The sequence below is a fragment of the Thunnus albacares genome, chromosome 21 (assembly GCF_914725855.1).
Source record: "Thunnus albacares chromosome 21, fThuAlb1.1, whole genome shotgun sequence".
NCBI lineage: Eukaryota > Metazoa > Chordata > Actinopteri > Scombriformes > Scombridae > Thunnus > Thunnus albacares.
Window position 1 is genome coordinate 20,961,527 of NC_058126.1, and position 24,803 is coordinate 20,986,329.

The 24,803-nt window shown below is 41.6% G+C and overlaps 2 protein-coding genes and 1 long non-coding RNA gene across 4 annotated transcripts in view; 1 reads left to right on the top strand and 2 right to left on the bottom strand.

Moving 5' to 3' along the window:
• The window catches only part of adarb2 (adenosine deaminase RNA specific B2 (inactive)), a 377,105-nt gene extending 371,327 nt beyond the window's left edge, over positions 1–5,778 (bottom strand). For both annotated transcript variants that reach the window (XM_044339071.1, XM_044339070.1), the window contains exon 1: positions 5,186–5,778. The gene's annotated coding sequence lies outside the window, so the exon portion shown is untranslated. The remainder of the gene's footprint in view (positions 1–5,185) is intronic.
• Positions 5,779–7,580: 1,802 nt separating this feature from the next.
• Positions 7,581–24,803, top strand: part of LOC122972444 — a 36,584-nt gene continuing 19,361 nt past the window's right edge. The window contains exon 1 of the long non-coding RNA XR_006399749.1: positions 7,581–7,688. This is a non-coding gene — a long non-coding RNA (uncharacterized LOC122972444). The remainder of the gene's footprint in view (positions 7,689–24,803) is intronic.
• On the bottom strand, positions 14,389–20,495 carry klf6a (Kruppel-like factor 6a). Its single transcript, XM_044339555.1, has 4 exons — positions 20,129–20,495; positions 17,882–18,464; positions 16,892–17,015; positions 14,389–16,538 (listed from the first exon to the last, which is right to left on the bottom strand). The coding sequence occupies exons 1-4, from the start codon at positions 20,228–20,230 to the stop codon at positions 16,487–16,489; spliced, it is 861 nt and encodes a 286-aa protein (XP_044195490.1). The 5' UTR covers positions 20,231–20,495; the 3' UTR covers positions 14,389–16,486.

A 24,803-nucleotide genomic window follows, 5' to 3' on the forward strand; every position in this document is an offset into this window, starting at 1 on the left:
GTTCTACTGGATTCTGTCTCCTAATGTCAGAGCACTTTGGAGGCAAAAAAAACAACATTTCGAACACTTAAATTTCAACAAGCGGAACACATGTAAGGTCAAAAGTGGTTCGCATGAAAAATGAACTTGAAATTGGAAGGAAAACAAGCAAAGTTCCCATAATGTTTGGACATATTTTTAGATGCGTTTTTAAAGAGATGAGGACCTTGGCTACAGCTGCCATCTATCTGCGATAGTGATGCCAGAGTAAGGAAAAACTCTTGAGTCATCGTGCTGTTTTGGTTTATCACTGTGTGTGTTTTCTATTCGTCCTTGGGTAGGATGAAATTAGGGAATTTAAAGTGTAAAAACCTAAAAGCGATGACTCAAGCAAGTCACTGTGCCTGGTCAAGATACAGTTTGACACATAATCCCCTGCAAAATGGTGAAACATGGTTTTTGTACAGATATAAGATTGTACTTAGTGAGCTTTAGAGGTGCTGGTAGGCAGATTTTATGGCCTTCATACAGAGCAGGACTATAGCTGTTTCCCCCAGTTTCCAGTCTCTATGCTAGGCTAAGCTAGCCGACTGCTGCCTCTAGCTTCATATTTAGCGTACAAACATGAGAGTGACATTGATTTTCTCATCTAACTGTCAAGAAAGCGATAAAGATTATTTCCCAAATAATATTGTTTTATGTAAAAGGCCTGAATACTTTCTTCACTGCTGTAGTTACAATAGCAACAGACAAAGTGGTACTATTAGCATTTAGCTGTATTTTAGCATTAGTTTTATTAGCGTTTCCTGTTTCTAGGCCTAATGCTAAGTAAGCTAACTGACTGCAGCCTTACTGACATAAGAGAGATAACCATGGCTTAATATTTCTAGACATTTATGGTATGTTTTAAAAGTCAATTTTAGACTGATATATTGATGTCCATATGCTACAAATATGATTAATTTGTGAGAAACTAAAGAAAACAATTCAGGATATATTAAATCACTACTGACTGTGATTTCTTGTTCAGATGTCATTTGGAACTGACCGCAGAAACAAGGGAACAAGTCTTCGTAATTTTAACTTCCCCCTCTCTTATCTTTTGCTTCCACGTTTGCAGAACCGAAAGTCCTCTTTACTCATGTAAAGGAGGTGACCGGAGCTCGGCACAGGGACAAAACAATAGTATGCCCTCATGGTGAAGTGGATATGAGTGATTACAGTCCTAACCATCACCACAGTGACCTGGTTTATGGAAATCACCTCTCCGCTGAGCAGACGCCTCCAGCTCATCATAGGGGAATTTTTCAGAGGCACTCAAAGGCCAAGAGTAATATCAGCAGAGGAGCGGGAGGGGAGGGATGTCATCACCTCCTCTGTTTGTCTGGTCTGGTGTCTGTTCAAAGGTACTACAGGATGCTTATGGTTTGGACTGAGAGTGGATCTGGAGAGCTATATTGAAAAACACCATTAAAACCATGATGACGGTGGATTATTGTCATTGAAAAGGCTGCTGGTCTAAAATTACATGAATGGGCTCTAAGCCCAAGAGTGGGGCAGCCCTGAGGCTACGACAGGTTGTTGCTCTTTTTGTTTTGCTCAGTGTTGACATCAGTTGGACATGGGTGGGCAAGCATTTCCTAGAGGGCGGGTGGGAACACATTATTTTGATAGTGACCCCTCCCTTCGCTCAAGTGACAAAACGTCCAATTTCTGCCCGAGTGTATTCTTCAGCCAAGCATGGGAGGCTGCATTCACAGCCACGGAGTGTTCATAATGTGCCAAACAATTATGTCACAGTCTTTGGCCTCCCATGTGAGAAAGTTAGCCCTCCCTCCTCTGCTGTGTTACAGTATGCAAATGGGAAAAAGGCTAAAGTCTGAGAACTAGATCTTATGGAGCAGGGCCAGGCTACTGTTCTGAGGCAAAGTGAATGGCATCTGTAAGCGTTTATGGGAGGGGGTGAACGTGGATGTGAATTAGAGCAGTATTCCATGGGAAATAAATTGGGGATAAAAGGGGCAGCCTTTTTGTTGAGGGAGGGACGGTGGATGCTGGCATGTTGACACCCATAAAGAACTGATGTTTTAAAATTTCTCAAGCTACAGAAGGTAATCTACGCCAGCTATTTTTCGCCTCATGCATTCGTGAGTGCCGGCCCTCAAAATAGCATAGTGGGAATAAAAGATGAGAATGCGGAACCACAGTGAAATCTGTTGGGTGACAAAAGCTGGAAGATCTAAAGGGCTGAAACTTGCAACCACAGGTTTGTGGTGGGAAATGTACTTTTTAGATGTTTCCTGTTTCTTTTGGCGAGAACACTTGCTAAAAAAAAAAAAAAGACAGAGAATGTGTGATGAAGAGAAAAAAAAAGTATGATTTTGAAGAAACAGAGCGTTAATTAAATTGCCTAATCATGTATCATTGATTTTTTTTTTTTCCTTCTTTCCCACCAACAACCTTCATCCTTCTGCCATAAATTACTGGCATTATTTATGTTGCATCAACAAAGGCTTGTGGGAGATTGTAAAAACTGCGATGGGGTCAAAGCGTCCTCCGTGCTCTATAAATTATGCGTCCGGTGCATGTTTAATCACATGAAGCACAATGCTGGCGCACAAACCCTGGCCTGACCTTCTCATAATTAAAATGCAAAGTAACCTGTTGCCTGTCTGCTACAGTGATTGGACGTGACGCGCTGCAGTCAGTCAGCCTCTCTGCCTCTTGGTTACGTACCTCTCCCAAACCTCACACCATCCAGACGACGCACAGAGCTGGTATGTTAGTTTGGTTGCATCCTACCTTCCTTGATCATTTCAGTTTTTTAGATTTTAAGATCACGGACAGTTTCAGAAGAGTCAATCTGAGATAATTATGGAAAGACAATTAATTTCTGTTATCACATGCAGTAGTCAACTTCTGTTGGGAAGAAAAACAAATTCCATCTATAAAAATAGAGGAATGTTACAGTTTGAAAGCTTTTTATCATCTAAATGTCAACTTGTCGAGAAGTAAAGTTAAACAGCTTGGTTTTAGCTTGATGATAAACCCTGGAAGCATGAAAATCACCAAAATTGGACATTTTAGGTTCCCACATAACTGCTGCATCATGTGTGCTCTCTGTGTCAGCTATTTTCCAAGCTGACTGTAGTACCAAAAGGCTACTTGCTTCCCAGAGAGTAGCTACTATTATCCTCAATGTCGATCCAGGGTTATGAAACCTTTTAGCATTCCTAAGTCTCGTCTCAGAAGTGTTATGCATCAGCAGCCAGAGGACCCCCTTGACCCACAGAATAAGCTAGCAAAACAAAACAATTGCTTTAATAATTGGAGGACAGATGTCTTTTTTCCACAGGGAGCGGCAATTAATCTTTGAAATATGCAAGATAACATGTCAGCTGAAAATAGAAAGCTCATGCCCTTTCTATCTTTTATTTTTTCCCAATGTGGCTGTGAAGATCATTTGCATATGTGTAACCTACAATAGAGAGCAGTGAACTGCTGAAAATGTAGCGCTAATACAGAATTTATGCTACAGTGTAATATGAGGAATTTAAAAATGCAATTAACACACAGGAACATTTTCACAAACTACATCAAAAGTTCATAAGTTTAGGTTTTGAAAATGGGATCATTTCACTACATTCACTTTACACACTGTTTAGCATGTACATCAACCCGCCGCCTTCTATACAAGCGGCAACTTCTTTTTTTTTTATCTCCCCTCTTCCTCGTCACATGCTACAGCATTTCCTATATGCTCCTCACTTTTTTCAGTTGATAATTAATTAGTGTGACCAAAAATTAATTAGGGTCTAGTCCAAAGAATGCTGGTGCGCGTTGCAGAATTAATTCCTGAGATGGAGGTAGAGAGGCAGATTAATATTCTGCTTGAGCGTTACTGTTCGCTTGTGCCCTCAGGTTTTAATGAGAGATGATTAAGTGAAATGTAAATATCAAACATATAAAACCTGGTGACTGACTTAACATGACCACATTTACATACATGGTGAGAAGAAAGCACACAGTCATTTAACAAAGTTAATTCTTCTACAGGCAAATGATTTCAAGACTTGTTATCAGCGATACTCTGTATCAGCGGTAACACGATAACTAGTGGTTACAGTTTGTGTAGTTATAATTAATGTTTGGGATTATTTGGAAATTCACTCGTACTGGTAGCTTGATGGAGGGTTGATAGCAGTTTCTTGTCTGTGTGTTCGGAGGTTAGACTGCTGCCAGATGTGGTAGCTTGGTGCTGGGGTGGGAGATGTGTGGAAGCAGTTAGCTTCTACCAAAAGTGAAGAAATGTGTCCCCTGATCACTCAGAAGTTGTCTTGTTTACATTTACTTTGTCTTCTTTGCTGCCAGCTGGCCACTGCTAGTTTTGCCTTAATTCAGTTGGTAAGCTTTCAGTTGAGGACAGGACTACTCTAAAGAGCTGCATGTGTTCAGTCATTGTTACAAAGAGCCTGTGGCTGGGGTGTGACTTCGTTTTTATTTTTTGTTTTTTTTTATCTTACCCCTCCCCTGAGCTACAAATATTTCCCTTGAGCCTCCCTGAGTGACTGGGGGGACATGCATGACCCTCCCTCCACCATAAATAACCATATTTTATTATAGTCACACCAAAGGTAGGTAATATCAGAAAAAATAAAAAGCAAAGGCTGAACTTTTCCAATCATTACGTTTAACAGAACCGTGACTCTTAAACCTCGTCGGGAAAAAAGCAAACTAGCAGGCCAACTTACTGTGTCCTCTCCTATAATAGTGCAAAAGTTACATATAACAATTCCAGCTCTGAAACAAAAATAAGACGCTAACTTAGTCCAACCAATGTCACGAGAAAACAGCAAGGAGGGAGTGACAGTTATCACCAAAACAAATAACGTCTTAAGCAAAATAATCACATCATCACACAAGCTGTGTGCACTTCATCAGAATATGGGTGCATGACAGCAACCCTCCTACCACACAAAACCAACATCTGATAAGCCTCTCTCTCTCTCTCTCTCTCTCTCTCTCTCTCTCTCTCTCTCTCTCTCTCTCTCTCACACACACACACACACACACACACACACACACATTAGCAACATGTGCATATTAATGACTGTTTTCCCAAATATACTATAACATACAACAGTGGCGCAGCGGCCAGAATAATATCAGCTGGCTCGGCGGCCATTATTAGATTTTAAAAACTTACCCTTTGATGATCACATTAGCGAAAGTTGCTTGTAAAGGAAATCCTTGGTTTTCTGCACCAAATTAGCTCTGGAGTAGGTCTTCCTTTGCCGATTAACTCCAACTTTTCATGAAAAGTTAATCCTGAATAAGGCATGGATAATCCTCACTAGCCATGGTGACTCCTGGTTTGTTTCGTTTTTTCCCGCTAGTTTGTGATTGGGTCCGCTCCATTTCAGTCCGTCGGCGCACCGCTTCATCTGACGGCGAAGGGCGGGAAAACTGTTTAAACGGAGAGTGACGTGTCAACCAGCGGCAGCAACCATGTAATTGTCAGCTGACAAAACAACCATGTCGGTCTACAGGGCAAAAGCTATGGTGGTTTTCCTAGCTGACAAATAATTGCCAGCATGGACAGTAATGTTCACAACATGTTTTTATGTGAGCCTGAATGTTATTCATCGGTTCTCTGTCTTATCAATCTTCTTTGACTTGTTTGTGTTAGTATGGGCCATGTAGTCGTTGTGACGTAAACGCCGCTCTCGACGCTGAAATTTGGCGGCGGATCCGGACTACGACTGTTCAACGGTGTGCGGATTCTGCCTATTCGGCGTAGCACAGGTGTTAATAGTGCAGACCCTTTCACAGCTCACAGCAGCCTAAACTTGTCGTTAAGTAGCGACAACAAAGCCCGCCCATTTAGAGGGAGAGTAAGGCTATGATTGGTCAATTTTACTGTCATTTGAATTACTCGGCCCTCTGAAAATTACAGCTGGACCACCAATCACAGAGCTGAAAGAAGCATGTTGTTCCCAACAACGGTGGAGGCGCGAAATTCTGATTTCTCATTTAACCCTTCATATTCCAAGACAAAATAAATAGGCAGGTTTGAATGGTTTATTTCCTAAGAAACGTTTACTGAGTCCCGTCACCAAACAATGACAAAACACGTATTTTGAAAAGATTATTTAAAAAAATTTGATGGGCCTCCCCCGTTTAGCACCAACCCCTCCCTCTCATAAAAATGAACAGTCCCTAAGCTAACGTTAGCTGCTTGTTGAACCAAAATGTCTTGTTTTCAGTTAAATTGAATCAAAATGAAAACAGAATATGTGACATGTGGGTTAAGTTGAGTAATTACTGTAGTAAATTGGTAACTTTCTAAATGAGTAATGTGTACGGAGTGATACCGGGGAACATTGTAGTACTATATCAGCTTACAGATGTTATTTTGCCAAAAAAACATGCAGATTAGGTGAATTTGAAACTCTTAACTCTGTGTGATTTTGGGCTGTCCCAGACGAAAGATGACCAATGTGAAAAAAACATGATAAGATCTTTGGTTGTGACTCCAAAAGGTGGTCCTACGTCACACTGTGAGAGATGTTCAAAGATGGCCGTTGTGTCGGTCTTGCGACCAAAGATATCCTGGCACAAAATTCTGACAGCGTCAGAAACTTAGGATAACCATCTCACAATGTTACTGCTGCTACGACGTACGGCTTCTAACCAACCAATAGCAATGCAGCATGAAATAACACGCTGATGGAAAGTAAAACAAGCAAAACGAAATGTTTGGGATTCCAACAAAGAAGAAAATCTTGTTGAGTTGTGGCAGCAGGAGCCTTGTTTGTATGATGTGTCCTCCAGCTGTTATCATGACTGCGCCAAGAAAGGCGTAGCATGGAAAGCTCAATTCTTGCTTAGCTTCATTGTTCCTATAGTGGCTCAGATGGTTCAGTAGGTGCGATCATCATACAGTCTACATACATCAAAGTTGATGTTCTATCCAAGTTTATTAGATCCATGTCGCACAGTGTGTCTTGCAATAAACTTATAAATTGCTGAAATGTTAGTCTGTAGGTGCCATTAATTGCATGTACATGTGAATTTGTCTGTAAATACATATTATGCAGCTAGTCACTAAACTAACATTAGCTATTAATGGTAGCTAGAGTGTATCCTGTGTGTTTAATGTTTTTTTAAGCCTGTCTTATTTATTTTATCATGTAATTTGTAAAGCATCTTGTCCAGCTGTCCATGAAGTGTGCTATATAGATAAATTGCCTTCCCTTGTCAATCTTACTTTTCACCTGAAACCTGACAGGCTCCACACCTCCGCAACCCTGGACATGATAATCATACAGATGGATGTAAAAACTGCACTACTACTTGATTTTCTAGATTTCTAAGACACAGATGAAGTGGATAGATCTGGTCTTAGAAGCTAAAAGTAATACAGCTTGCGTGCTACGGCCTCATCTTTTCATACAATAATCGTGATTTGAGCAAAGCGGAATGCATAACAGTTTGAAGTGAAAATATTCACAAAGTGTGAAATTAAAATACATCTTGTCAGGAGGCTATCGCCATCTCTCATGCTGCTTGCTTTCTTTCTTCTTCTCTCTGCCAGGCATAACACACAGTCAGGAGGCAGTTGTCATGGTGATTAATGCAAATGCACACTGTTAACCTGTAGAGGAGAGAAGGGGACTTTAAAGCATCTCAGACCTTGACTTCAACTAGTAAGTGTCTCTGCTCACTACCTATATAATAGCAGTAGAAATTGAAAATCATAGCAGCTTTTATAAAGCCTGACATCTCGCTTAGATGTTGTAAATGAAATCCCTGCCCTTCAGATTATGGATTGGCTGCGTGGATTTGTCGGAAACACTGTAAGCTTTGTGAAAACTGTGGGATGAAAACAGAGCCTTTCAGACGTAAGAAGGGACAATGCAGTTATTTTGGTCCACGTGCTGACACTGATATGAAGCAACATAGCAACAAGTGCCTTAGAATGACAGCCAATGCCATGACAGTACCATAACAACTGGGATCATTAGTGTACATAAACTGCCGAAGCATTGCATCTATAGTTCTGAAAGCAATGTGACCTACCAAGAATGCCTTAATGAGAGTGGGAAAGGGCAGTGACAAAAACATCATTACACCAGGGACCATTATATGGGAATGTGCACACTCGCCTGTCCTCACCTCTTCTTGACCGTTCGACCCCTGGATCCAGAGGCTAACTGTGTATTTTGGTCCATCCTCCTGAGTGCACCGCTGCTGTCTGCCGGAGTGACACAAGCCAGAGACTCGGAGAGTGAATCTAATTACAGAGACAATTATGACTGTGACCCAGTTCGACCCGGATTTGTATTCAAATGGACTCATTTACCTTGAGCTTTGCAGATGCATCTTCTGAGGACCGAGTGTGAACCCAGAGACTCCTCTGTCACTCTGTCTCTTTGTCTCTATTACAGTACACACACAAGTGCTCGCAACTGCACGCACGCACACACATACACACACATACAGTACGTTATTATCATTGAAGTATATGATTATTTGTCAGCTGAATGCGTTATGGTTTTCGTTTTTTCATTAATTGATTTAAAATGATCCATATAATCTAACCAGAAGGTCTCCATTAGAGCTGGGTGATAATTCAATGTTATAGTTCATCGACTGTCAGCAGAATCATATTGGGGTGATATGACCTTATTACACATTTCTGTTCAAATCAATGATTCATAACAAGTTGTAACTCAAGAACAGACAAAATTACATATTGTAATCTTTTTTTTAAGCAGGCATTCATACTAAAAACGATCATTTTCAGTATGTGCTGCATCGAAAGGGCATGTGTTATTTCACACTGCACTGCTTGTTTATATGATACAGGATGATACAGGATTTTGCAGCTGTGCAAAGTTATCTCAGCAACAATCATCTGCAACTGTATCCTCCATTTCAGTGGAATACACCATTTCTGTTGTGTGTGAATGTGTGGTTGTCCAGCTCTTTGCCGGATTATGTTGCAGGAAAAGCTGAGTCAGGTTCAACTTTTTTGCCAGACAATCGTACGTTTCTTTAATTATGCGGTGCCACTCCCAATGTGTGGGCCCACTGAAAAGAATGAGGTGCCTGTGTCTTTGTTCATTGTTTGTTCATTGCATACATTTGCCATATTGATGAGGATTTCAACTATATCACCCAGCCCTACTCCATTCACATTGTCAATGATATGGTAACATGCTAAAATATTAATAAATAATCTTTTAGAAAATATGCTACATTGTGTATAGACAGATTAGTTTCTTTGTACAGATCTCATTAGTGGAATTAAATCGCACTGGGCGGACCCAAACAGCTACATTAGGCTGAATTACCAAACGATCAAAGTGGGCACTGCTGCCCCACACCCTCAGGGCCCCCAAAGACTCCATATTCAAAGTTTGTGGTCATCTGAACTGCTGTTCATATAGCTTTTCAAAAGCCCCAGCATCCACTTGAGTCTACGTTCTCCTAAAGGGTAAGTTAGTGTCATCAGTCCTCACTCCCTCCTGCTGTGCTGAGCGTCATTGTTGGGAGTGATGCAATTACCACAAACAGGTGGTCAATAGTGATCATTTTCACCCTGGAGCCCTCTAGTACATTAATCTGGCCATGCAACCACAGCTAACTGACAGTGTAGTAGTTCTGCTCAATTTATATATAGTATATATTTGTAAGTAGCATGAAATGATGATTTTCTCTCATTCATGATGTGCTGACATGAGTACAGCCACAGATATCTGCAGGCTACTACGGCCGGTTTGTGTTTGAGTGTCCAGAGAAGTTGTGTTTTTATTCGTCACACTGTAATCCTTGCACTGAAAGCTTGCACTTATGAAGTCACCTTTGCTACTTTGCATAGGACTTAGACGTGTTCACTAGTTCACCATGCGTTCTGTAACAAGGTCATGCTTGACGACATCAACTAGCAGAGGTTTTCTGGTAAACCCCCCGCTGGCTGCTACATTGTGTCATCCACAAATCTCTCACAGAGCTGTTGCTTCTTTTTGGGGAGAGTTGGAGTCTTTCTAAGGATTGCATCTCAATTTTCAAAAGAACTGATGCTCTTACAGTAAAGCATCAGTCATGACTGAAATTAATCTGAGTTGAAAGGCAAAAAGAACTGCAGCTCTTAGTATTTATGGGGATTAAGTACAAAACAGAACAGACAAAAAAAAAACAAAAAAACATCTAATCTGGCACACTTTGTTGTGGGCAATGTTCTTAGATCCTGTCTCATTTCTTCTGCTAATTGCAACATGGTAATTAGGTGTCGAATCTAATTTACTATGGGGGTTCGTTTAAGGAAATATGCATTATTTAAGGAGGGATTCAACAAGGGGGAGTGATATTAGGATAGAGGGATAACAATAGTGCTGATGATACTTGAGTTTTTGATGATAAAAGTGTGGATTGAAATGGGAATGACAATGTAGAGAAGACTGATAGCGACGATGATGATGATGATGATGGGGATGGTGATGATGGTGATTATGGCACGGTGGTGGCGTCTGCGGTTGTGGTGCTTGCAAGCCAGGAACATAAAGGAGGGTCAGTGACCTCTGATTTCAGTCCTATTTCCCCTACGAGCCAAAGTCCTAATAGACTCCATTAACAGAAAGGGAGGGAGAGAGAGAGAGAGAGAAAGCCCTGACGCTGGTGCTTTCAGAGTAAAGTCTGCATATGTGATGACTTGCAGTCTGGCTGGCTGAATGAACCAGGCTCAGAGCCTGATAACCTCCTCTTTCCTTATTATTTCCCCTCATTTAACTCACTGTGTGCCTCCATCACAGTCCATTTTCTCGCGCGCGTGTGTGTGTGTATGTATGTGTGTGTGTGTGTGTGTGTGACTCAGGCGAGGCAATCTCTCATTCCTGCTGCTCTGTTATTTCACAGCAATTTTGGATAATGATTTATTTTACTATCCACATTTGGAAGGCCTTTCGCTTGAAAGGAAATGATAAAATAGTAATCCCTTTGCAATTATGTAGTGAGAGATAGTCACATTCATTGAGATTCACTGATACAACTGACGTGGTCGTACGACAGCTTTGAAATGATTGTGAGTAACATGCTCATTCTTCTTCAGTGTTACCGGCTCAGTATATCACATGAAAACAAACATGCTTTTAAAATACGCTGTAAATACAAGAGTTATTTCACGACTGATGTAAAGAATAATGGTGATGCTGGTGCTGAGATATGTTATCCTACAAATAAGTATAAATTCAGTTGATATTACTGACATTAAATGGTTCATATTCCTGGCAAATTGGCATTTAATCAAATTACCACAAGCCCTACATTCAACATTTTACTTGAGTATAAGTGCAGATGTATTAGCAGTAAAATATACTTAAAGAATCAAAAGTATGCAGAAAGGTCCTTTTCAGATCTTCATATTATACAGTAGATTATTACTACCGCATTAACATATAAGCACTTAATATAGTGTTGTGTATTGATATTTTCATCTCTAACAATGCATCATATTTGTAAGATGATGATATGTTTTGTACTAAAATTTGATCAGTGAAGTAACTATAGCTTTCAAATAAATGTATTGGAGTAAAAAGTACAGTATCTCACTCATACAAATTTAGTAGGTTAGAAGTATCAAATAGTATAAAATGAAAATATAGTAAGGTACCTCAAAATTCTGCAATAATGATTTTCATACAGTCCCTTGAAGTATAAAGTACTGAAGAAAAATGTCCCCTGTGACTGATGTTATTTTATATTATACTATTAGATTGTTAATACTGATGCATCAAGTGAAGCTTGATTTAACTACTTTATATATAGTTTGGTTTAATCCAGTGGTTCCCAATCTATGTTAGCTTTGTTAGCTCCAAAGGGTCACAAGATAAATCTGGATACTTTTTTTACTTTTCTCAATTTTTTGCTTTTTTTGTTTAAGGTGAGGTAAATCACATTACGCCAATTTTAACCAAATCATCTGAGACATTTAAAGGAGAAATCACTCTTTGGTACAATGCATTGTCTTTTATAAACTCATCATATGTTCTTTTTTCTTTAATATAAAATCTTAATCTGTTAAATAACTAGTAACTGTAGCTGTTCAGTAAATGTGGTGGAGTCAAAAGTACAAAATTTGCTCTGAGGTTGTGTCTAAGTATAAAATAGCAGAAAATTTACCTTAAAACTGTACTTTGGCACAGTAGTTGAATAAAAGTACTTCGTTACCTTAGCAATTAGCAATTACATGCTGTCTTGACAAAAGCATGTTTGCACACCATAACTTGGTCATGAGACTTTAAGATCAGATCTTATCCATTCCCCTGAGACAATCAGAGAAGACGTGTGACGTCTTAAAGTGAGTAATTGTTTCCCATAATCCTTTGGGCTTTAGATTCAGTTACAATATCAATGTGGGAAAGCATGTGCAGGATGTGGACTCTGGACACTTCAAAGGAATTATACGATATCAGTGCCACATTTACGAGAAACATTATCCATGACGGTCCACTTCAGAAGAGGATGTTCCACTTCTCTCGCTAAAATGGGAGTCAGCTGCATGGGAATCAGACGCAACATGTGGCCAACCGTAGAGGTTAAAAACAAGAATACGGCCTTGTGAAGAGCAATATGAGCCTACGGGGGTTTTGTCTATGTGTAGGTCAAGTGAGTGATTTGGACACTCATAGCACTTGTCTGCTGGTTGCTCTTTAGCCATGCATTATGCATCACAGGTACATGTGAAGTTGACAAATCAAGTGGGGCAGCAGTTTTGAGAGATCAAGGAGCTGCAGCATTTGAGGCAAAAACAACGTTCTTCGCTTCACTCCAAAGCTGGGAGGGTCTCTAAAGCGAGCTTAATTATCAACTGCAGGCAAAGCTTCATTTATAAACCAAAGGGGCTTTTACTGGAAATCACAGGAGCTAATAAGTTGCCTGCCCATTCTAGGTCATCACCATAAGCAGGGGAACAGAGAAGAAATGTCTTATTTTAATCTTATTTTCTTATTAGTTTGTAACTTAAATTCAGCTCTTTGGTTTATCCACTGCTGTTTTGTATCATTATCTGTGTCAAGTAGAGTAATTATCTAACAAATGTATAAAAGCGGCTCTCTAATTAAATGCCATGGGCTGTAAGAGATGGCGATAAATTATTTATACTGCTTTGATGAGAGCTAGCTAGCTGTAAGGAGTGAGCAGTCAGTCGCTCTTGGAAATAAAACACTGCAGCAGGATTTTACAGAAACTTTTCTAGGGGGTGTTTGGAAGGAGGGAAAAAAAAAAAAAGCTAAATCTGAGTGTTGGTTACAGAGAGCGAGGTGCGTCAGGTTTCTGTGTTTAGCAACCAGTTATTTTCATGCTGGTATTTACAAGTCAGGGAGAGGTGAGGCCATTTAGAGCTTTCAGCAGCAGCAGCATTAGCAGCAGCAGGTACAACTGTTCCATGTCCCCCTTGCACAATTTCCTACATCAAAGAATTTATACTGAATGAAGTGTTTGGTAAACATCCGTGTTTCTAATTCATTATTTAAGTGACAAATTCGAAATGTCAGATCTGTACCCTTGGTGCTCACACCCTGGCCCTAATCTAATTTTGTCCATATTACTGGAGGGCAGTGTGCAGTTGAAATGTAGCCATTCATCCTCTACAAGCTGCAAGCCTCCCACAGGCAAAAAGCTTTCACAATAATGAAGCATAACTGAGGAGAATCAACAAATGAGACAAAGGAAGCAAGCCAAAGTCAGATAAGAATTTCTTATTATTCCAATAAAAAATACATTCATACAGAAATATAACAATTTTGCAAAACAATTTCAAATAAAAATTTCATAAAGCATAAACATAACAATTTTACAAAAGTTGTTTTTTTTTCTTTTTATACAAAGATTCAGTTGAGAACAAAGAGCTGTGTGTGTGTGTGTGTGTGTGTGAGAGAGAGAGAGAGAGAGAGAGAGAGACAGAATAGTTGGGATAGTGGGATGAAAGAGATGATGGAAAGTGTAAAAGATGCGAGCAAACATGGGGCTAAATCAAGGCTCAATTACCACTTGAACAGTATCGGCTGCCGCTTTCACAGAATGGATGTTCCTTGCCTTTGCCCACAAAAGGCACTGCCAGCACTCCCAAATCTATTGCAGCAAGCAGTTTCAAGTTTGTACTCATCCTGCCTCTTTCACCCGCCGATCTGAAATCCATATGTCGTAGCATGCCGCGGTGCAACTTGCTGCAACATCGAATTCCTACAGCAAGGTCGCTGATCTGGAGTGGGTGGCACAGATCACTTTATCCTGAAGCAGTAATAGGCTTAATCCCTATAATTATTTTGGTCTCCACCTTTTGTTAAGTATCCATCCCCCTTTGCCTCCACCTGCCCCCCTGAAAAATCTAACAAATTCAGATTCACCTTTAGGGGAGGTATTGTTTTTTTTTTTTTTTTTTTTTTGGCCAAATTTCCAAAGCGCACCGTCAATGGTTGATCTTTATCTCCTCCCGAGAGCCCCCGCCCCCTCACTCGCTCCTGTGGTTTTCATAATACTGTTGCAGCTTGGCTAAAACAACGCTCCCCAGACAGGTCAATAACCAACCTACACAGTCAGCAGTCTGTGACAGATTCCATGCCAACAAAGCCTTTAGCAATTCATTACTGAGAGGCAGTACAAGGCGAGGCCTGTCCAACTGCAGCCTGTTAATTACAATAAATCTTTAGCTTTTTCTTCAGTCCCACTTGCAGGGAGGCAGCGACAAGCAGCGAGGGTGGGGGGGGGGGGGGGGGTGGGGGGAGGATGGTGTTGGGGTTTGGTGGTGGTGGTGGCGGCGGTGGGGAGGGATACAAGGAAAAAGGAGCAGCACTGCACCTAAAAAAAACCCCATTTTTGTCTACCTAGTCTGGTTATTTTGTACCTTAGAGCTGTGTGTAATGGACTTCAGTACATACTACACAGTAGTTAATGTCTTTAATAAATGAATTTAAGTGCTCTAAACATACAGCATTTGTCTTATTTACATGATCTGACTTAATTGAATGTGACAAATCAACTTGCTCAAAAATGAAAAAAAAGTCTGAGGAAAGGTATGTTTTCTGAACATTTGCATTTTAACATGATTATTCAGATGTGGATGTAGACAACTGTCTTTTAAGAGGCGCGAGAGCAAATATGTAATTGAGCCTTGATCAAGCTTGTCAAATCACCCATACAACAAATGTGACTTCCCGAGGGAGCGAACCACGACTACCACGAGGCTGAGTCACTTGCATAAGGCACCATTAAGGTCAACAGTGCATTATTAGATAGAAAGAAAGTACAAAAATCAAAAATTAGTCCTCAAGGCATAGGATGAATGAGAAAAAAAAAAGATTTGCAAGCAGTGGTGAAATCTCCAGCCAGATGAAAAACAGGAATGAGGGAAATGGATGAAATTGTGAAACTAAAAGAGGGAATCATCAAGGCTTTATGTACAATATTGTAACACTTAACCGTTCGCATTTTAGCTGCACTTTTATTGAAACTATTTGCAGTCCTGATTACAGTGGAAACAGGAAATGAACAAACCCTAGAACCATGCAACACCTGTCTATGATACTGAAGTTATAGTATAGTTGTGTTATACCTCTAAGCACACAGCTTATACAATTGGACTACAAATGAGCTTTGTAGCTTGTAAAAAAATAATAAACCAGGCTACATAACACATTGCACATTTAGTAGCTGCACCAAAAACACCAAAAAAAGCTCCTGTCATACGGTGACCGGGGGGAGTCTTGGTCCCTGGGTCACAGATCAGAAGGGTGATACGTCAAACCCTCTCTTTCTGGTCAAACCCAAGGCCTCAACAGCTTCAGAGAACCCCCAGTCTGGGTGCCAGACAGACAGGCAGGTAATCCTCACACTGCCACTGGGGAAACACTAATGGAATGTTTCCCCCAGAAACCCATTCAGTCCACAGCAACACTGGTACCAGCCCCAGACCATCCATCAATCCACCCATCCTCTCTTCTTCTCTCTTTCCAGGGGGGCCAGTCAGCCAGTCTCAGACATTCACAGTGCACACATGCTTACCTCAGACAGTTTTTCTTTTTGTAAAGTACCAGTGTATCTGCTGTCCGGGAGATGTCCCCAAAACATCATGCACCATACATACAAAATCATTCATTCTTTTCGTGTGTTTTTTTTTTTTTTTTGTCTTTTTTTTTGTGTGTGTTGTAAGTCCTTCTCAATCAAAAAAAAAAAAAAAAAAAAAAAAATCTCTTCCCCCATCCATGATTTTGTCCTCTTGTTGCAACAGACAACCTTCAGAGCGCCTTTCTCCAAAGAGAGGTTCCGGAGGCACTGGGTTTCAGTATGGTGCAAAACGGCATGCTTTGGCTGGAACACACTCCCGCCACTCTGCTCTGGGACAGTTCAACCAAGAGACTGGTCGGGAGACGGCGTTTGTTTGTTTTTTTTTTTTCTTCTTTTAAAACTTTCCCCTCCGCTGCGTTGCTTGGTTGGTGCTCGCCCTGCTTTAGATGTGCCTCTTCATGTGAAGAGCCAGATGGTCAGACCTGGAGAAACATCTGGGGACAGAGAGGGAGAAAAGAGTCAACAAAAAAAATGCAAAAAGGAAACTGCTGACAGAGACACGTTTTAGAGAGGAAGTTTTTGTGGGAAGCTGTGTGATTTTAATCGACTTTTACAGTGATAACTGAACTAACAACTTCCTACTGAGCTGAGTCCAAATGAGCCTCCTGATTCATTTCAAACTAACCTAACTAAAGTGCATCATCAGTGTTTTCAGTCTTTTAACACATGCATCACTATCTGGATGATGCAAGAAAAGCAGATCACATCAACAAAGTCATGAAAGCATGCTCTATCAGCATGTCTTATCAAAAAGACTGCTGACATTCCTCACAGTAACCGAGCTTACCTGTCACAGTGACTGCATTTAAATGGCTTTGCCCCAGTGTGCTTCCTGAAGTGTCTGGTCAACTCGTCGCTCCGTGCAAAACGCCACTCGCAGCCCTCCCATGAACACCTGTACGGTTTCTCACCTGCCAAACAAAAAACAAGGAGACATTTGGTTGAGTTCACATTTGGACACGAGCACAAAAGGAACTGTCTGCTCAGGCGACGACTGGCGGGTCATTCTTTGCTCTCAGCGCTGTTGTTATTTAAATACATTCAAATCAATCAGCCCCGGGGCCCAGGCCAGATGACATAGGTGGTGACAAGTCACTCGAGACCCAGATTCCACTGAACCTGTTGGATCACTGGCCCCCGCTTGTTTATGCAACCTGAAACATGCTGAGAATGCTCCCAGCGATGCGGCGCAGCTGAAAGTGTGCGATATAGAAAATGGGAGAGACACACGTGCAATTTCATGCCGCTAATCAAAAATAAGAAACGCTCAAATGACCATTCAAAGCCTTCCAACTCTGTGCCCCCTGGCTCCCCGCCCATTCACCCTTTCCCATGGTGAAACTCAATCTGTTTTGAAGTCCTTTTATCTCCCATGTGCAACCCCTCCCCCCTGCTCTCCCTCTCTCCCTCCCTCTCTCTCTCTCTCTCTCTCGCTCGCTCACTCACTGGCTCAGTCAGTCACATTCCAGATAGATTAGGTCACAGTTTAGGTATCCAGCCATGCAGAGCTAATACTCACATCGCTCCAGCTGAGGACATCATGCAATGTGGACCTTTAATTACATTACACAATGGATGGACAATGACGTTAAGGTGGAAGACTGAATTAATGGCACTTCCACTCCTGTCCCTCACTCAATAAAAACTGATTTTTAAACTCTACACGTGAATTGATTCAGCTTTAGAAGCAGCAGAGCCCTTGTCACTTCTCTTCAGTTTTATGTCAACACAGACCACATGTGGCCACATTTTAGCTGGTAAGACGTGTGAAACTCACCTGTATGAGTGCGCTGGTGTGCTTTTAGGTGGGAGCTCTTTGTGTAAACCTTGCGACACCCGTTGAAGTGACACCTGTGTACTCGCCTCCTGCCGTCTGGTGACGCTTCCCCGCAGATGAGTCCTGTCTTTTCCGAACTCTTAGCGATCCCGCCGCTCCTGATTTTGACCGGCAAGTGCAACTCTGCGTGTGTGCCGACCCAGCCGTTCGTGACGCCGCCGGGCTCGGAGTTGGCCTCCGGCGAGGACGGTGGAGTGCTAATGACGGAGGGGCTAAAAGGTCCAGAGCCAACCAAGACAGAGCCCAGAGGGTTGGAGGTAAAGCTGTGTGTTGGCGAGAGCTCCTCAGAACTGTCTGAAGCTTCGCTGCTGGCGTCAGAATTCACACTGTTGGTGTCCAAGATTTGGCTATCCTGATTGTCCTCCTCGTGGGCCGGCGCCATCTTTGGGTCGGACTCGGCCTTGGCCTTATCCCCGCAGGCCAAGATCAACTTGCTCCAGAGGTCCTCCTGGCCGTCAAACTTGAGGTCAGATGTGGAGACGTAAGGCTCGCTCTGTAGATAGCGCTCCAACTCCAAGCATGTCTGGATGAATGCAAACAGAAGAGAGAATACAGTAAGAATGAATGCATTACAACAAAACCACTGGAGAGAGGAGGCTCCTTCACACCAGCAAGATGCTTCTGTGTGGGAAATCCCTTTAAATGATGCATGTGCACATGCCCCAAAATGCCTCGTGCGGTGTAATATTTGTTAAACGCTAACAGCAGAAGAGTTAACCAGGAAATCTCAGCAATTCCGGCTGAAACCCTGCAGATTATCTTGATCGCAAGTAGCACATGATGAAGTTTAGACATATTTACAAAAGACAAGCTGTGTTGTGTGTATCATGATGCAATATGACCCTATGACTTGGCTGAACTCAACCTCTGAGTGGCACAGGAAGAAAATATTCACCTCAATCAAGCCTCATCTCAAACCTCACAACATGTACAGATCACCACAGCTTCACGTGATTCATTCACCAACTCTCCTGCACCTGAGCGTGGCCGAACAGCAAAAAAACGTGCATTGTCATTTCAGCAGCTGAATGACTCACTCAACAAATTTAGAGTCCTTTTAAGGAAGCCACTCAACTTCCCCCTCCAACATGAGCTATTCAGCTGCTTTTCCTCATGCGTACCTCTGACATGCAATCACATCCTTCCTCAGTTTCAGCCACTCATGCCCCGCTGCGAAAAAGATACACTGGCTCCAATTTATTTCGGAGCCATTAAAGTTGAAAAGCAGGGCCTTTCATTAGAAGGTGCTCAGAGACAGCAGCTTTGACAGGGCTCGTGCAGAATAAATATTTCCTCTAGGCACACTCTTCTGCAGCCTTACACAATATTTTCCAGCTGTGCAGCTGTCTACTCATGCGAGGAGGAATTGGCCATGGTTGACATTTGATATAGTCTCATGTTGTGGTGCCCATTCAAATACAAGGAGGATGTAAATGGATGCTTATAAATGACATAAATATGAGGGAGCAGAAAGAGGTGAGAATATCATTAAAATCTTTAAAAGGTTAGAAAAATGAAGCTGAAACATTGTATCATCTTTTAAGTTGAAGAAGATTTTGAAAGTGCCAAAACAGTCTTGTAAAGGAGGAAAAACAACACCACATAATATCATTTCCTGATCCTGAGCCAACACACTACATCTGATGCTGAATCAACTGCAGCCTGAATTCAAATCCCACTTCCTCATGTATTTCACCGGCACCATCACTCCTGTTGGGAGCTAAACCAGCGCTCAATGCCCCGAAACCATCCGGTAAAAGAAGAAGTCATGCTCAAAATATAGCAGCCCAGCACCAGCACGCTGCTCTCTGCTGCTTGAGTTACACTCTCTCTCTCTCTCTCTCTCTCTCCATTCATCTTGGCGCAGCGGAGCCTCGACTCCAGCTGTCAGACTGACACACTGATCCACTTCAGCCTGCCAAAACTTCATAACGAAACTGATAATGAAATAGCGCGTCAAGAGGATGGATGGGGCTCCGTCTAAGCACCTTGCACCTGTGTTTACAACCTGTCATTACGGGAGGATTATTTTAACTTCTCCGGCGCTCTAAAAACACCGCGGTGTGTGAGCTGTTTAAAGGCAAAGAAAAAGCGTGAAACCTGCTCAGTTCCGCTTTGCCACACAAGCTCACATACTGACTTTAAAAAAAAAAAAAAAAAAAGATAGCTGATAGATGATATATTCACCTGCTGCCAGTACTCCTCCAGTGACGGTAAGGCTGAGAAATAGCCCGTGTCGTGAACTATTTGAAGTTCTTGAAAGATGCTGCACATGGGTAGAACATCCATTTTTTCCCGAGTTTGAAAAAAAATATATAGAAGAAGCCTATTTAGCTGCACTTAGATGTTTTTTTTTCAGGTATAAAAACACCCAGTGGAGAGGAATAAGAGCGAAGAGTATCCCCTGCTGTAAGTCGCATGCGATGCAAACGAAGCGGCGCTTGTTTTCAGCAGCAGAAGAGCGTCCGTCCGTCCCCCCCTTCTCTCGCTTGTGTTCAAGGTATTTGCAAACACCGCACCGGACTGGATGGGGAACAACTGCGCTCTGCAAACTTCCCTATTCAAACCTCGACGCCCGCCCCCCCTTCCTCACGGCAGGATTACGCCTGCAGGATGTAAGCCAATCAGCGGCGAGCAGCGTCCCGGCCTGCAAATGATATCACAGCCGACCAATCGCGGCGGCCCTCTGACTTAATTTGGTTCAGTCTCTTCTGTAATTGGTGCGTTTAACTCCCAGTGCCTCCCAGCACCTCATCGCTGATTGGTTGGTTATTTATAGGCATGTATATAAGCGGGTGATGTACTCGCTTTCTCTGTAGTTCTTTCTGTCTGCTACATGTTTCACCACAGACAGCGCATGTGAGCCGAAACAGTTTTACTCCTCTTCTTTGGAAAACATTTCAGTCTCTCTCTCTCTCACTCACTCAGTGTGTGTGTGTGTGTGTGTGTGTGTGTCTGTGAAACTTAGTCACAAGTAAGACTTGCAACACTGCTGTTTAACGGTGTGAGTTCACCAGTGCTGTAACTGTGGTGGAGTGCATGTGTTGACATCTGCCTCTAAATAGCTTCCACTGAACCTGAGGTTGCCACACACGATGACTAATTGGTAGCCGGAAATTATTATCAGCAGACATGAGTTTAAAGGGAACACTTCTGCTCTCTGAGTGAATTAATAGAGACTTCTGCTTTATCTTGACTCTGAAAAAAATGAAAGTCCATCCTAAGCAAAAGTTTGACAAGTACAGTCTGTCAGTATTTCTTAAAATATGAATGTCTTTTTCCAACATATTTGCATTAAAAAAGAGTACATAGTGAAATTAATATTCTCAAGTGGTTCCTGTCAGTTAAAGATTTTTTTTATACCCCAGTTTAGTTATTATGGTACATTAGAAATTCTACATTAAAGGAGCACTCCACTGATTTTCTCTTTTACTCCATCCCAAGAATATTTTGGACCAGAAGTAGCATATACCAATCCATATAAATGTGCCTTCAGCAGGAAGTTCTCCTAATGCGTTACGACAGTGGTTCCCAACCTTTTTCGCTCGTGTCCCCTTAAAATGAAGCAATATCTACTTCTGACACAACATCGCAGGTTGTGACTGTACAGTGTGAGTTGTTCGCACTTTAACCGTCAGATTGCACCATTAGAGGCATTTTTAGAGGCCTGAATGGGTGAAAGTATTCAAGATTTCAAAAGAAAAAAACACAGAGAAAATAGAGAAAAGTTAAAAAAAAAAAACAAAAAAAACAGAAAACACAATTTGGTGTGACAGACCATTTTCTTTCTTAGTTATGCCTTTAATTACCCAATGACTCCTCAGACTGGGAACCACTGCATCAGGAAATTAAAACTGTGATTTCATACATAATGTTTGTGCATTTTTAAGTTTAGAATTTGAATTTGAACTTAATCTCAGAAGGCAAAATGCAAGTTAAAACTTAAGTTTTGATTCTTAGCGTCTTTGCATGGCATTTATCAAAATAGAAACAGAAAGATTTATGCCATAGCTAAATTATAAGGTTTATAAATCCACTATTGTCTGGTGACACTCAGCTTTATTCCCTCATGAATGAGTCTTCATTCCAGTAACATTCCATCGCATATTTGGCAATGGCACTACGTCATCCCCACTTATTCTTATCATTTCCTCTTTGGAGAAGTACTCGCGTGCCACAGAGGCATCTCTTCCTGCAGCTATTGCATAAGTTCAGAGCATTAAGTTGGACCACAACCTGGCACGCCATCGCCTGATGAGATAAACAACATTTCTGCACAGGAGCCACATTGTCTTCTGAGTGGCAGTATTTTCTGCTGCTGGCCCGAGTAGACAACTGAGCGTCCTTTGTGTCGCTCTCAGCTGTGATAGGCCATATTTGTCACCCATAGCATCTGATTTAGTCATATGGCGATGCGATGTCTTGTGAAGCCTGGAGCTGGCCTCTGTAGCCCTGCAAAGGAATTCCACTTTGCTTTTATGTTACTAATGGGGCTATTCATTATGTCCCTCTAGGACTCAGTGTTTGCTTTGAAGAGTGAAAACTCACTGAGTCCATGTCCATTTAGAGGAGCTGCTAAAATTTCTTTTGTCACCACATGAAATGTAACAGAATGCATGGCTTATCATTGCACAATAATATGCCCACTCATTATTCATGCATTTCCGAAGTTGCCAAGGCTTACACTGTATGTGTTTGATGAATAACAGAGTGCACGGTCGGGTCCCGGTGGAGCATTAGTGGGCAGCTCTACAGTAATCACTTCCTTCAGAAGGCCTCTTAGATGAGGCATTTAGAGAATGCACGGGGTCCTGCATGGCAGCTTTTATCTTGGAAGGCCAGGTCCGCAGCTTTATCATCGTTATGTAATTCCAGCCCAGCAAGTAGCCACAGGAAAGAGCAATTACAGGATGACCCATTTTAATGCATCACTGTCAACCCAATCAGTGAGTTGTTCTAAGGGGTTTTTCTGAGTAACCTGGGTGCACTGGAGACCCACTCTTGTGTGGTTTTCCATAACGTGCATAGGCAAACAGATTATGGCGGTTCCCTGATGTTATGTTCATCATCCAAGTTGTGCAGGAACAGTCAAGGTCTACAGTTCCTCATTTTTGAGAATATTCATCATGTAGTTAAAGTTGAACTGAAATTAGAATCATTTTCGCTAGAAATTTGTAAATATATATACTTTTGACTTGTGTATATTGGGTTAAACTTGGAATGCCAAGAAGAACTTTTTTTTTTCTGCTGTGATAGTGCCCCAACATTATTGTTCTCTGGGGTCCGTGAATTTTTAGTTACAACTGCCACTGTTGGTAAGGGTATTTTTATTGGTGCAGTATCTGTGTGATTGGCCAAAAATTGTTTGTGACATGATTTCAAACTCAACAAACAGGCAGTTAGCTTGGGGCCGATGTTGTTAGCTGTTACTTATAGTCCCAACTGTAATTTAAGTGCTACACTTTTGCAAGCAGAATGTGCAGGTGCCGCTGATAGCTCGGTAGGTATTGAAAAAACAACAAAGAGTAACATCTAGTGGGGATTGACGCAAATGTTATTGAGGTTAACGAACTAGCTTTGACTTTTTGAGTGGACAGACATCTTAAGTCACTTGAAGATGGGGGGAAAAACATCTTGGTATCAATGTTTGTATGTTAGACAGGACTATGACGTTCTTCAGTCAGTAGCACATGTACAATCAAACGCCCACCCAGGGCTTGAAGCTTCGTCACCAATGTCCAAAAAAGGGTTTATCCACTTTTGAAAAATGGACAAATATGCACAACAGTATCATTAGAGTTTATATTTCCTTATACAAAAACTGAGGAGAATTCAAATGTTAGTTCAAGTTTACTTTAAAGGAATCTTCTTGACTGCATTTGAAAACTGAAGTCCTCACAGGACCATGATTGGCTGACAGAGAGATAATCCTGGCTGACTGGAGAGATGTTAGCAGATGTTAGTGTATAGTGAATAGAGCCAATTAGAAACTAAAGTTCAGCTAAAGTGTGAAACTGCCCATTAAAAAGGGAAAATTTGTGAAAGAACAACTTTTAATTCCACTCTAATAAATGCACATGTCAGCAAGATCACATAAACAGAAAGTAAACAAAATAAGACAAAGTAAGAGGAGGATTTAGTTTAAAATGAGATAACATGTTCATTTACCTTATTTGTTTGTCAGTGACATGTAAATGATGCAGAGACAAATTTATGGGCCAACAATGTTTGAGCAGATGTGACGGATTCAGAAATGAACGCTCCCTCATTATTTCCCTGCTTGCTATCAGAAGGCCAGTTAGTAATGAGGTACAGCGCTATTGATAGAGATGCATTGCTCTCTGCGGGGGCCACTGAAAATTTGTCCAAGCTTAAATAAAATGAGAATAAAAATAATTGATTGGAAATCAATGCACATACATCATTCACTCTTTTGTTAAAAGGAGAAATGGAAGGGAAGAGAGAGGGGGAAAAAAAAGCTCCTGGAAAATCAATATTCATTCGAATCATAAATCAGAATTGAGTCAGCGCTTGCGGGGAGGGGAGATAATCATTGGCCTGGTTTTGGATTACATACTCCACAGGGCTGATGCTTGTCCAGCCTGCAAATGTGTTTAGTTTTGTTACAATCCCCCACTTGCTACATTTCTTGCCACACACACACACACACACAAACATGAACGATGAGATCCTCTCATTGAAATGCATTGATGGTTTAGTGCAACGTTGGCCTTATGTGCCGCTGTCAGGCCACGTCTGGGGACAGATCAACATATGTGTACAATGGGTCGCGTGGTGTCAGCTCCATCAGGCCGTCAATGAGGAGCCTCAGCCTTCCAGCAGCTCTTGACCTTGAGGATGA